At 39.1% G+C, this 12,223-nt stretch overlaps 2 protein-coding genes across 2 annotated transcripts; both read left to right on the forward strand.

Moving 5' to 3' along the window:
• Positions 1–927: 927 nt before the first annotated feature.
• On the forward strand, positions 928–4,277 carry LOC104108362 (intracellular protein transport protein USO1-like). The gene is made up of 2 exons (XM_070183233.1): positions 928–1,277; positions 1,755–4,277. The coding sequence occupies exon 2, from the start codon at positions 2,616–2,618 to the stop codon at positions 4,275–4,277; it is 1,662 nt and encodes a 553-aa protein (XP_070039334.1). The 5' UTR covers positions 928–1,277; positions 1,755–2,615.
• Positions 4,278–7,152: 2,875 nt separating this feature from the next.
• Positions 7,153–7,473, forward strand: LOC138897270 (secreted RxLR effector protein 161-like). Its single transcript, XM_070183234.1, has one exon. It carries the CDS (start codon positions 7,153–7,155, stop codon positions 7,471–7,473), a length of 321 nt encoding a protein of 106 aa, XP_070039335.1.
• Positions 7,474–12,223: the final 4,750 nt, after the last annotated feature.

Here is a 12,223-nt window from a genome sequence, read left to right on the forward strand (position 1 = left end):
TTACCCGTAGCTGTACCAGAAAAAGTTTAAGTAAAGAAGGAAGAGAGATAATCTTAGGCAAGTGGCGGGTCCGTCATTTGCCATAGTGCTTCCTTACTCCCGGTTGACCCTACATTCAAAGAAAAATTCTTAGTGGGAGTGGGGGGGGGAGTTGGTTTATGTCGACCATAGTGTTGGTTTGCCCCGGCCTTTGACATGATTCCGCCACGAAGTTCGGTAGATGGAACAAATTACTGTATATACATTTTTTAGAAAACATTTTGAAAATACATTGTTTTTAAGGCAAATGCAGTTGTTCCGGACTATGACATATTGTGAAAGGTTTTCCACGCGTGAGCATATCTTCTTGAAACTTTGTCCTGTTGATGTCGATTTTCCGTAATGTTTCCAACAACACGGCTGCTTGCTGTCGCGATTGCGTTCTAATTTGAACTAATGCATTACAAGGCTTTTCCTATGGTTATGACCGAGCCCTTTCAGGTTGCCTACGTATCCAAAATGGAATCAGGTCTAAACGTAGTTCGTGGATTACGATAAAATATGATGAAGATGACCGAGCCTGACTCAGGCAGTCTACGTATCCAAATAGAATCAGGCAAAAAACGTAGTTTGATTGCAACAGATGCAAAATGATGATATTAAGAATGAAAATGCACTACTAGAAAATGGTCCTATTGGAACAATTATTCTGCAACGGTTATATAACTGTTACAATACATCATATTTTGGAACGTTTTTTATCGTCCCAGTAGAAACAAAAGGCTTTTGGGACACTTTAGAAGAAAAACCGTTCCAATAGTATAACAACTGTTACCGTAACTAACGCTATAGAGACGGTTTATAAAGGTGATATAGTAGGGTTATTTGTGGGAACGGTTCGGTAAAATAAAAGTGTATTGGGACGGTTCATTTTTCCCTACTTATTTATTAAAAAAACAAAATGTAGGACTCCACAAGTATTTTAATAACTACTTCTAATTTATATTTTATATTTTAAAAGACACACTCCTATGAAATCTTCCGTCTCTCTCACTAAGAACTCACGCCTCTTTTAAGCTTTAACTTAGAATCCAAAATCGACCAAAATTTACAGCCTACTTCGGCGAAGGAAGACCGATTCCGGCGAAAGACGTCCACTTCGGCTAATGTAAGGCAAAATCCAATGTTGGCTGTCAGTGTTTTCTCCATGTTCGGTGTTTGCATGGAATTTCGATGTTTCGCTAAAAAAATGCTTTGCTGAAAAATTATTTTGCTACTTTGCCGGTTTTCTTTCTCTGGTAATATTTCTCATACACCCATTATTTTGCTTATGTTCTTTGTCTGTTTTATATGATAATTTTTATGATTTCTAATTTTTAAAATTGGGGGTTTTGTTGGTGGATTTTTATTTTGTATTAGAAATCAAGATATTTCCCTTGTTCTATGTTTGCTATCGATGTTCGATGCTTGTTGTCTTGTTCGTTATTCTGGAAAATCATTTCGATGCTCTTTCTCTTTTTCTCAGGTAATATTGCCGATAAACTAATAATTTTACTTCTGTTTGTTGTTTGAATTATACATTTTGTGCTTTCATTTTGATTTTGTGTTAGAAACCAAGATAAACCCATTGTGATTTTTGTTTGATGTTCGATTTCTTGTTCATTATTCTGAAAAATCATTTTGATGTTTTTTTTTTCTTTCTGTGGAAATTGATAGGCTATATGTATATCCTTGTTATATTTTGATGATCTAACAAACTTACTGTCAAGAAACAGATAAGAAACCTGTTACACATTCTCAAGACCTTAAGATCAAAAGGTTTCAGCTTGGGATATGGTTCAACTCTTCAGAGTCAAAGGAACAACAGAGGGAACAAATAGCTACCGTTTCTCGAGAAAACTGCACAAGTCAACTGCCCCAGCTGTAAAGTTTCTGCTTGCACACGCTACAGTGCAGAAACAATACAGCAGTTTACATCATCCTAGTTATGTCACCAATGCATTATTAACATCAAGGAAGGTAAAACAAATCACTCGAACACTTAGAGAATTTACTCAAGCACTCAAATAGTGATGATCTTCCAGTTAACGATTCTCAAGTGCATCAAGAATAAAGAACAACACTACTACGGACCAGTTCCCCATATCAAGTGATTGTATGTCCTTAGTTGAGTTGTAACTTTGTTAATGTTATTACTTGTAATTCCTACTTACTTAGAAGCATTGTGTAGGAAACTCTTGTAAATCATAAACCCCCGCGTTTGTGTCTTGGCTAGAGTTAGTTAAGTTGTAAAGTCTTTGTAATAGAGGTATTACAAAGTGGCTTGTAGTAGGTGTGTTACAAGTTAGTGAGAGATTAAGGAGTTAATTCCTAGGTTACAATAGGTTGTAATCTAAACGTTTTGCTCAATAGTGAATTTGAAATCCTACAAGGGTAGGTCGTGATTTTTGATCCCGTTGGGCTGGGAATTTTTCACGTAAAAACTCTCTGTGTTATTTACTTTCTGTTGTGTTTGAATAATCTGTGGAAATCGATAGAGAACCTGGTTCTCTATAGTGTTTGGTGGACACTCGACTTCTATCAATTGGTATCAGAGCAGGTTCTTTCTATCAGGCTAACACCTAGAAAGGATCTTCATGGCTGCTCCACCAAACTTTGAAGAAGGTCAGTCTACGTACAGGCTACCAAGGTTTAATGGCCAGTACTATGGATGGTGGAAGACTAGGATGCACGACTTCATCATATCTGAAGATTCAAATCTATGTGATGTTATCTATGATAGACCTTTTGTTCCCACCAAGAATCTTCGCGACCCAGCTGTATCCATTCCCAAGACGAGGAAGGAATTCAATGACGCTGATAGAAAGGCCATAGAAAAGAACTTCCGTGCAAAGAAAATTCTTATTTGTGGCATTGGTCCTGATGAATATAATAGGATATCGGCATGCCAATCAGCAAAAGAAATCTGGGAGGCTCTTCAGACAGCTCACGAAGGAACAACACAGGTTAAGCAATCCAAGATCGACATGCTCACAACTGAATACGAGATCTTCAGGATGAAAGATGATGAATCCATCCAAGATATGCATACTTGCTTCACCTCCATCATTAATGAGCTTCACTCTCTTGGTGAAACTATTCCAAGAAACAAGCTTGTCAGAAAAATCCTTAGTGTACTGCCCAGTTCTTGGGAAAGCAAAGTGAATGCCATTACAGAGGCGAAGGACTTGCAGACACTGACCATAGATGAACTTGTTGGAAATCTGAAAACATATGAAATGAAGAAGAAGAAGGACAATGAAAGAAGAGAACCCAAAAGGGAGAAGAACCTGGTCCTCAAGACAGACAACAATGATTTAAGTGGTGAGGATGGTGATATGGCTTACTTGACAAGAAGATTCCAGAAGATGGTTCGTAGGAATGGAGGCATTCCAAAAAGGGGAAGTTCTAGCAAGCCAAAAAATTATGACCTCTGTCATAAATGTGGCAATCCAAGACACTTCATCAAGGAGTGCCCTCTCCTAAAGCAAGATCAGTACAAAAACAACTTTCACAAAGCAGCCAAGATGAACCCGGTTTCTGATAAACGCTTCAAGAGAATGAATGCCGCTGACAATGTTATAAAGCAAGCTCTTGCTGCATGGGGAAACTCCTCCAGTGAGTCTGAAGAAGAAAATGATCACGGTGATAGTTTAATGATGGCAGTGGAAAGTGAAGCAACTGAGTATGACTCAATATTTGCCTTGATGGCTCAGTCTGATGATGATGAAGATGACGACGATGATGAGGTAAATTTTCTGGATGTTCAGAGAAATCTGAAATCTTATTCTCCTAAAAAACTCATATCTTTGGCAAATGTGTTAATTGATGCTTATCACAGTCTTATAAATAATAAAGATGCTTTAACTGTGGAGTTAGGAGAAACAGAACAAACCAGAGATGACTTAGTAATCGCTGTTATTGATTTAAAGGAAACAATTGAGATCTTGAAGAAAGAGAAGGATGCCTTAGATGAAAAAATTGCACATATAGAACATGAAAGAGATGATCTAATGGTCGCTGTGATAGACCTAAAAGAGAGCTTTGAGTGTGTAAGAAAGGAAAAAGAAGTCTTAGGTGAGAGAGTTGCTAACATTGAGCATGAGAGAGATGACCTATTAGTAGTGGTAGTGGACTTGAAGGAAATAATTGGGGAACTTAAAATGGAGAGTAGGCCTGAAAATTCTCAAAAGAGAAAGGAAGTTGCAAGTGAGGCACACATTAAGCTTGAAAGTGAGGTTAAATTTAGTGAAGTCTAGTCTGTGTGCTGAGCTTGGGGAAAAATAAACAACTTCAGAAAAAACTAGGTAGAGTGAAGAGTGATCTTGAAAAATCACTCAAATGGACCTGGTCCTCTGATGCTATCACTGCCATGTACACCAATAATGGGGAAAACAGGCAGGGGATTATGTTCCAAGGGAAAAAGATTCCCTACAACCCTCATAGCAAGTACGTTACTGTACCTGACAATTGGCATTGCACTCACTGCAGTAACATTAGGCACTTTAAAGAAAACTGTATGGCCAGATTTAAGTCACGGCAGAAAAATAAAGTTTTTGCTGAAAAAGTAACTACTGGTAGAGAACCTGGTCCCGCATATAAAAAATGTATAATGCCTGCTTGGACTAGAAGATCCCTTATTCACCCCTTTCCTCATTACAAGGGACCCAAAATCGTTTGGGTTCCTAAGTCTGACTCCTGATTTTCTTGTGCAGGGAACAGTGAAAGGAAGAAACCTACAATGGTACATGGATAGTGGCTGCTCAAAGCATATGACTGGAAGTACAAATGACTTCCTTTCACTTAAGGCCCTGCAAGGAGGGAGTGTATCCTTTGGAAATGGAATGAAAGGATACATTCTGGGAGTTGGAAGGATTGGGAAGTCTGTCTCACACTCAATCGAAAATGTGTACTACGTGAACGGGTTGAAGTATAGCTTGCTAAGTGTTTCCTAGATCTGTGACAAGGTAAACAAGGTAGTGTCAAAAATATGTACAGTCACAAACCTTGTGACTGGTGAGGTGGTGCTAGTGGCAAGAAGATACAAAAATATCTATGTTGCTGATTTTGAGTCTCTGTATAATGGTGATCTCAGCTGTCTAAGTGTTGTTGATGATGATGCTGAATTATGGCATAGGAGGCTGGGTCATGCAAGCTTCATGTCGCTGAACAAATTGGTCAGGAAGGACCTGGTTCGTGGTCTGCCCAAGTCAAGCTTTATGGATCACAAAGTGTGTAATACATGTGTAAAAGGCAAGCAAGTCAAATCCTCATTCAAGCCCAAAAAGGAAGTCAGTACCTCAAGGCCACTTGATCTTCTTCACATGGATCTATGTGGACCTATGAGGGTGCCAAGCAAAGGAGGAAGGAAGTACATCTTTGTGATAGTTGATGACTACTCCAGATTCACCTGGACCTTGTTTCTCAGAACCAAGGATGAAACTTTTGAAGTGTTCGTTGGTTTTGTCAAAATGATCCAAGTGAAGATGGGTAATAAGGTAGCCTGCATCAGGTCTAATCATGGGACAAAGTTTGACAATGCCCAATTTGATGAGTTCTGTAATGAAAATATTATCACTCACAATTTCTCAGCTCCAAGAACACCTCAACAAAATGGTGTTGTGGAAAGGAAGAATAGAACTCTTGAAGACATGGCAAGGACAATATTGATTGACAGTGGGATTGCAAAGAATTTCTGGGCAGAAGCTGTCAACACTGCTTCCTACTTGGTGAACAGGTGCATGATCAGGTCCCTTCTGAACAAGACTCCATATGAACTACTGAATGGAAGGAAGACCAAGCTGACACATCTAAGGACTTTTGGGTGTAAATGTTTTGTTCTCAACAATAGAAAGGAAGCCCTTGGAAAATTCGATGCCAAAAGTGATGAAGGAATCTTTCTCGGATACTCATCTCAAAGCAAATCTTACAAAGTATACAACAAAAGGACTCAATGTGTTGAGGAAAGTATACATATGAACTTTGATGAATCTCACCTCTCCTGTGAGAAAGACAGTCACGCTAATCAAGATGGAAAACCTTTATCTGTTCCAGGAGAAGTTATTGACATGGCAAATGGAAGAGCAGACATGATGAGTCATGTAAAGGAATCCAGTGAAGATGATGCGAGTATACCTCCATCTATTGGAGAGAAATCTGGTCCACTGATCACACCAACTGAAGCTGAAAATAGAGTTGTTGATGCAGTCCAAGGTACTCCACTTGCTGAAGTAAGAAGCACCCAAGAACCTTAGTCAGACGTACCTGGGTCCTCTGCCAATGAGATTCAGGCACCAAATTGGAAGCACAAAAACTCACATCCTCTTGACAACATAATCACCCCTCTTGACTCAGGAATTCAAACCAGATCAAAAGCAAGAAACTCACTTGCCTTTTCAGCCTTTTTTCCCCAAAGAGGAGCTGCATCAATTTGAAAGAAACAAGGTATGGCACCCGGTTCCTCAACCTGTAGATCGAACTATCATAGGGACCAGGTGGGTATTCAGGAACAAACTTGATGAGTTTGGAAATACAACAAGAAACAAGGCAAGTCTTGTAGTTCAAGGCTACAATCAGGAAGAAGGAATTGATTATGATGAAACATTTGCTCCAGTTGCTCGAATGGAAGCTATTAGAATTCTCATTGCCTTTGCATCTCATATGGAGTTCACATTGTTCCAAATGGATGTCAAAAGTGCATTTCTAAATGGCTACCTGAAAGAAGAAGTTTATGTCAAGCAGCTTCCTGGATTTGAGTGTCACGAGCATCCTGAGCATGTATTCAAGCTAGACAAGGCATTGTATAGGCTAAAGCAGGCTCCCCGGGCTTCGTATGAAAGGTTATCAAAGTTTCTTCTTGAAAATGGCTTTACAAGAGAGAAAATTGACAACACTCTTTTTTTGAAGAAACGAGGGAGGAACCTTCTCATTGTTCAGGTATATGTTGATGATATCATTTTTGGAGCCACAGCTGACTCTCTTTGTGAAGAGTTTGCAAAACTCATGGGGAGTGAGTTTGAGATGAGTATGATGGGAGAATTAAATTTCTTCCTGGGACTTCAAGTGAGGCAATCTCAAAAGGGAACAATGATAAGTCAGTAGAAGTACATCAAGGAGTTGCTAAAAAGGTTTGACATGGAAACATCAAAAGTTATTAACACTCCTATTGCCACAGCTACTTATCTAGTTATGGATGAACCTGGTTCTCCTATAAATCAAACTATGTATAGAGGGATCATAGGGTCACTCTTGTATCTCACTACAAGCAGACCAAATATTGTGTTTAGCGTGGGCCTTTGTGCAAGGTTTCAATCCAATCCAAAGGAATCTCATCTGAATGCTGCCAAGAGAATATTGAGATATCTCAAAGGAATGCAGGATCTGGTTCTCTACTATCCCTCATGTGACAACTTTGATCTTATTAGGTATGCTGACACTGATTATGCAGGATATTAGGTGGCCAGAAAAAGCACGTCTAGAATGGCATATTTCCTGGGTTCTTGCCTAATCTCATGGGGTACAAGGAAGCAAAACTTGGTGGCACTCTCAACTGCAGAAGCGGAATATGTAGCAACTGCCTCTTGTTGTGCTCAATTGCTGTGGATCAAAAAGCAGTTGGAAGACTTTGGAGTATTCTCTGATTGTGTGCCCCTCTTGTGTGACAATATAAGTGCACTTAACATGGCCAAAAATCAAGTCCAACATAAGAGGACCAAGCACATTGATGTACGTCATCACTTCCTCAGAGACAATGTTGAAAAGGGGCTCATTTGCATGAAATTCTGTAGCACAGAAGATCGGATTGCAGACATATTTACCAAGGCCTTGAGTAGAGAACATTATGAAAGAAATCGTCTGGCACTGGGGTTGATAAAACCCAACTGAGAACCTGATCCTTCGATGATTGGCTATGAAAGAATTGTTCAGGTAAAATTAGCGAAAAAGTGTTTTCTGGCAAAGTTTAACTCATCTCTATACCGTTACAGGTAAACACGCATGATGATTACAGAGCAAATAGGCAGGTGATGCAGTACGCGGTGGTAAAGAGGGAAAAGCTTATAGATGCAACATTAGTCAGGGAACTTGGTTCTCCTGACACAGGTTAGTAGTTTCTCTGTTCTCTCACGAACAATTTTGAACGGTTAAAACAGGTGACACATCATCAGTGTGTCAGTTTCTTTTCTTTGCGTCTTGTGAACCCAAACATCTCACTCGTTAGAAATCAACTCGATTCCCAAAACTGCCGCCTTTTCTTAATCGGTCCCTCATCAATCTTAAATACATCCATCACTGTCACAACTCACATCAAACGTTAAAATTTTCCTTCTTCTTTCTATCTTTCAAACTACCCATCTCTTCTCCTCAACTCATCACTTCTTTCCATGGCTGAAAATCACGAAACCTCAAGTGTTCCAAGTGACACCCCCATTGAGTCCTCATCCATTCAAACACCGACATGTTCCTCAATCCTAAAAGGGGATCTTCTGTGTCTGCTGAAAGTTTGAACAAGTTTGATGATGCTGTCGCTAGTGAAAATGTGGTGAAAGAATCTGGTGATAAGATGGTAGAAGAGTCTGCTGCCGAGTCTGCTGCCAGGGTGATGGAAGAATTGGGTGAAAGGTCTGTGAAGTCTGATGAAAAAGGAAAGAATGTTCGCAAGTCTGCTAAGAGAAAAGCTGATGCTGATGAGGAACCTGGTTCCTCAAAGAAGGCCAAAGTTAGTGATCCAAGGAGCGCTGGGAAAGAGAAGTTGAGGCATCAAAAGGTTCTATGAGGCCGCACATTTGCCCCTGACATTTTGGAGGAGGTTGGTATGAGACAACTGGTTAAAATTTGTGAGTTTCAACAGTGGACACATTTGTTCACAAGTGATGCTCCAAAGGTGTATGAGGAGGAAGTTTAAAGTTTCTATGCCGACCTCTTCAAAGTTGAGGATGATCATATCTGCGTGCTGATGAATGGAGTTGATATGGTAATGGACTCTACTTTGTTGTGATCTATTCTGGGTGTGCCTGCTGACGGGCTGTCTAGTGTTCAGGGATCTTGTTCTAAAAATTTCAAAAATGCCATCTTGAAGGAAGAGCAGTTCAGCAAGGGGAACGGGTACAGAAGAAGGCCCTCCTTCCCGTGTACTAAATGCTATTTGAGATGGTCATGGAAGCACTGGACAACTTCATTACCATCAACCTGCCTGGGATCATGATAGAGCACATGCAGAAAGTGGTAGATTTTAAAAATGGTAATCATAGGCTTCCTTATGGGTTCCTTCTCACCAAGGTCTTTGAGTACTTCAAGGTTCCTCTAGGTCAAGCTAAAGTGGGCACTAAGAAGCAAACTTTCTCCAAGTCTACTCTGGAAGAATGTGAGTGCATTGATAGGGCTGGAGGAGTTGGAAGCACTTCTACCATTTCTCAGTTGATCAACGCTCAGAACAGTGCTATTGCTGAGATAAGGCTGTTGAAAGCAAGGAATGCAATTCTTGAGAGTCAGTTGAGTCAACTTCAGGAGGCACATGGTTCCAGTATCTCTCAAAGTGAAGAAGTTGCCCGTCTGACCAAGGAGAATGCTGATCTCAAGAAACAGGTGGAGGACCTGAAAGAGAAACTGCTCAATGAGCAAATGTCGGCGAATGCTTGAATGGATCTCATACTCCAAACTCTTGCCTCTATCTCTAAGCTCTCTCCTTCCAGTGCTCCCTAAACAGTGTCCTCTCATTGTCAAGTCTTAAGTATTGGTTTCCTATGATTATTTTTTTTTGATGTTTGTGGTATTTGTTTTTGTTGTTTTGAATTGTGGATGGTTGTCAGTAACATTGACTCCACTCCCTGTTTTCAAATCCAAATTTTTTAATGGAAGCTTTTCCCTTTTTGCTGTATAAGCCTTGTCTTTATGCTTTGGTTTTAGTCATGTTGTGTGCACACAAGTGGCACGAGTTAACTCAAGCTAGACTTCTTTCTGCTATAAGCCTGTTACTAATCTTTTGATGATGCCAAAAGGGAAAAAAATAATTCAAGGGGAACAAGATGGGAAACAGATTCAGGGGGAATTCAGGAAATGCTGGTTCTTAGGGGGAACTTGAATTATAAGTTTGTCATCATCAAAAAGGGGAAAATTGATAGGCTATATGTATACCACTGTTATATTTTGATGATCTAACAAACTTACTGTCAAGAACCAGATAAGGAACCTGTTACACATTCTCAAGACCTTAAGATCAAAAGGTTCTAGCTTGGGATATGGTTCAACTCTTCAGAGTCAAAGGAACAACAGAGGGAACAGATAGCTACCGTTTCCCGAGGAAACTGCACAAGTCAACTGCCCCAGCTGTAAAGTTGCTGCATGTAGCCGCTACAGTGCAGAAACAATGCAACAGTCAACTTTATGGGGAGTGTCTTTTACCTACTTTACTTACATCATCCTAGTGATGTCGCAAATGCATTATTAACATCAAGGAAGGTAAAACAAATCACTCAGATACTTAGAGAATTTACTCAAGCACTCCAATAGTGATTGATCTTCTAGTTAACGATTCTCAAGTGCATCAAGAACAAAGAACAACACTGCTATGGACCAGTTCCCCATATCAAGTGATTGTATGTCCTTAGTTGAGTTGTAACTTTATTAATGTTCTTACTTGTAATTCCTACTTTGCTTACTTAGAAGCATTGTGTAGGAAACTCTTGTAAATCATAAACCCCCGCATTTTTGTCTTGGCTAGAGTTAGTCAAGTTGTAAAGTCTTTATAATAGAGGTATTACAAAGTGGCTTGTAATACGTGTGTTACAAGTTAGTGAGGGATTAAGGAGTTAATTCCTAGGTTACAATAGGTTGTAATCTAAACGTTTTGCTCAGTAGTGAAGTTGAAATCTTACAAGGGTAGGTCGTGATTTTTGATTCCGTTGAGCTGGGAATTTTCTAAGTAAAAACTCTCTGTGTTATTTACTTTCTGCTGTGTTTGCAAAATTTGTGGAAACCGATAGAGAACCTGGTTCTCTATAGTGTTTGGTGGACCCTCAAATTCTATCAATAATATTGCTGAAAAATCACAACTTCATCTCAATGTTATGAAAATATATCAGTGTCCGGTGATAGACTTCTTGGTATTTGTAATATAGTTTAGAAATATTTTAACCCCATTATTTTTGGCGAATGTAAAATAAAAAGCTCCTTTTGGCCGTCTGGGAGGCCATTTCTTGGTTCATATTGAATATGACCTCCCACCAAAATAATGTTAGTTGATGGACTTACGGACGATAACTGAGCTTGAATCTTCGTTTGTTATTGTTAATGTTAACTTATAGTTGCATGTAAAAGAAGGATTTAGGCCTACCACATTATGACTTTTTATATAACTATAAGCAAGCTTTTGCTTTCAAATGCGAAGTGACCAACAATTATATGTACTCTTTTACTTTCAGAATGTTGAGCTTTTACTACAACCTTTAAAGTTGCACCCAACACCAACGAAAACGACATTAGATAAATTTGCAGCAGTCAGAATACATCAGGTAATAAAAGAACTTACCCCATATGTACAGTTGAGTTAGAACCATAGTTTACTTTACTGAATAAGTATGTATTCTTTTCAACCCTTAGACAAGTTCATAGTTTACTTCGCTGAAGAAGTATGTTTTCTTTTCAACACTGAGACAAGTTCCTTCTTAATCGGCATTCAGTTAAAAAGAGAAAAAGGTGATTTATGGGAATATTTTCTAGCTGAAATATTCGAAAAAACTTTTGCAATTCATAGCTGTAATAGTCTCTGCTTATTTTCAACTAAGATCATGTGCTGCAGTTTGAGGACCATAGCTCAATGGCTTTCCGGTAGAAACAAGCTGCTCATTCATGTTTCTATTTTGCATTTTCTCAATGGATTCTTTAAAACTTTCTGGGTGTGCAATATCTGTATGGGAATGAGTTGCAAGAAACTGTGAATTGTGTGAATCGTCACTTTGATAACCCATTAAAGAAATCTATCTTCCCTCTTGGGATTTGCACAGAACAGAAAGCGCTCTGAGGTGGTGGAGTAGGATCAGAGAAGCTTAAACTCATTTTTATTCCATTTCAAGCAACCTTTGTTTTAAATTTTCTATTCTTGCACATGACCTTGGCGTTTGAACTCCATTTGAATTTATATATACTTTGTAGTCTTATAATTATGGTATCTTATTTATCTTTTGGCAGGTAAATAGGAAAAGAAGAAACT

Source organism: Nicotiana tomentosiformis, chromosome 8 (assembly GCF_000390325.3).
Source record: "Nicotiana tomentosiformis chromosome 8, ASM39032v3, whole genome shotgun sequence".
Taxonomy (NCBI): domain Eukaryota; kingdom Viridiplantae; phylum Streptophyta; class Magnoliopsida; order Solanales; family Solanaceae; genus Nicotiana; species Nicotiana tomentosiformis.

Coding starts and splice junctions, on each gene's coding strand:
- LOC104108362 (XM_070183233.1), top strand. CDS start 2,616: ATGGCTGCTCCACCAAACTTTGAAGAAGGTCAGTCTACGTACAGGCTA.
- LOC138897270 (XM_070183234.1), top strand. CDS start 7,153: ATGGAAACATCAAAAGTTATTAACACTCCTATTGCCACAGCTACTTAT.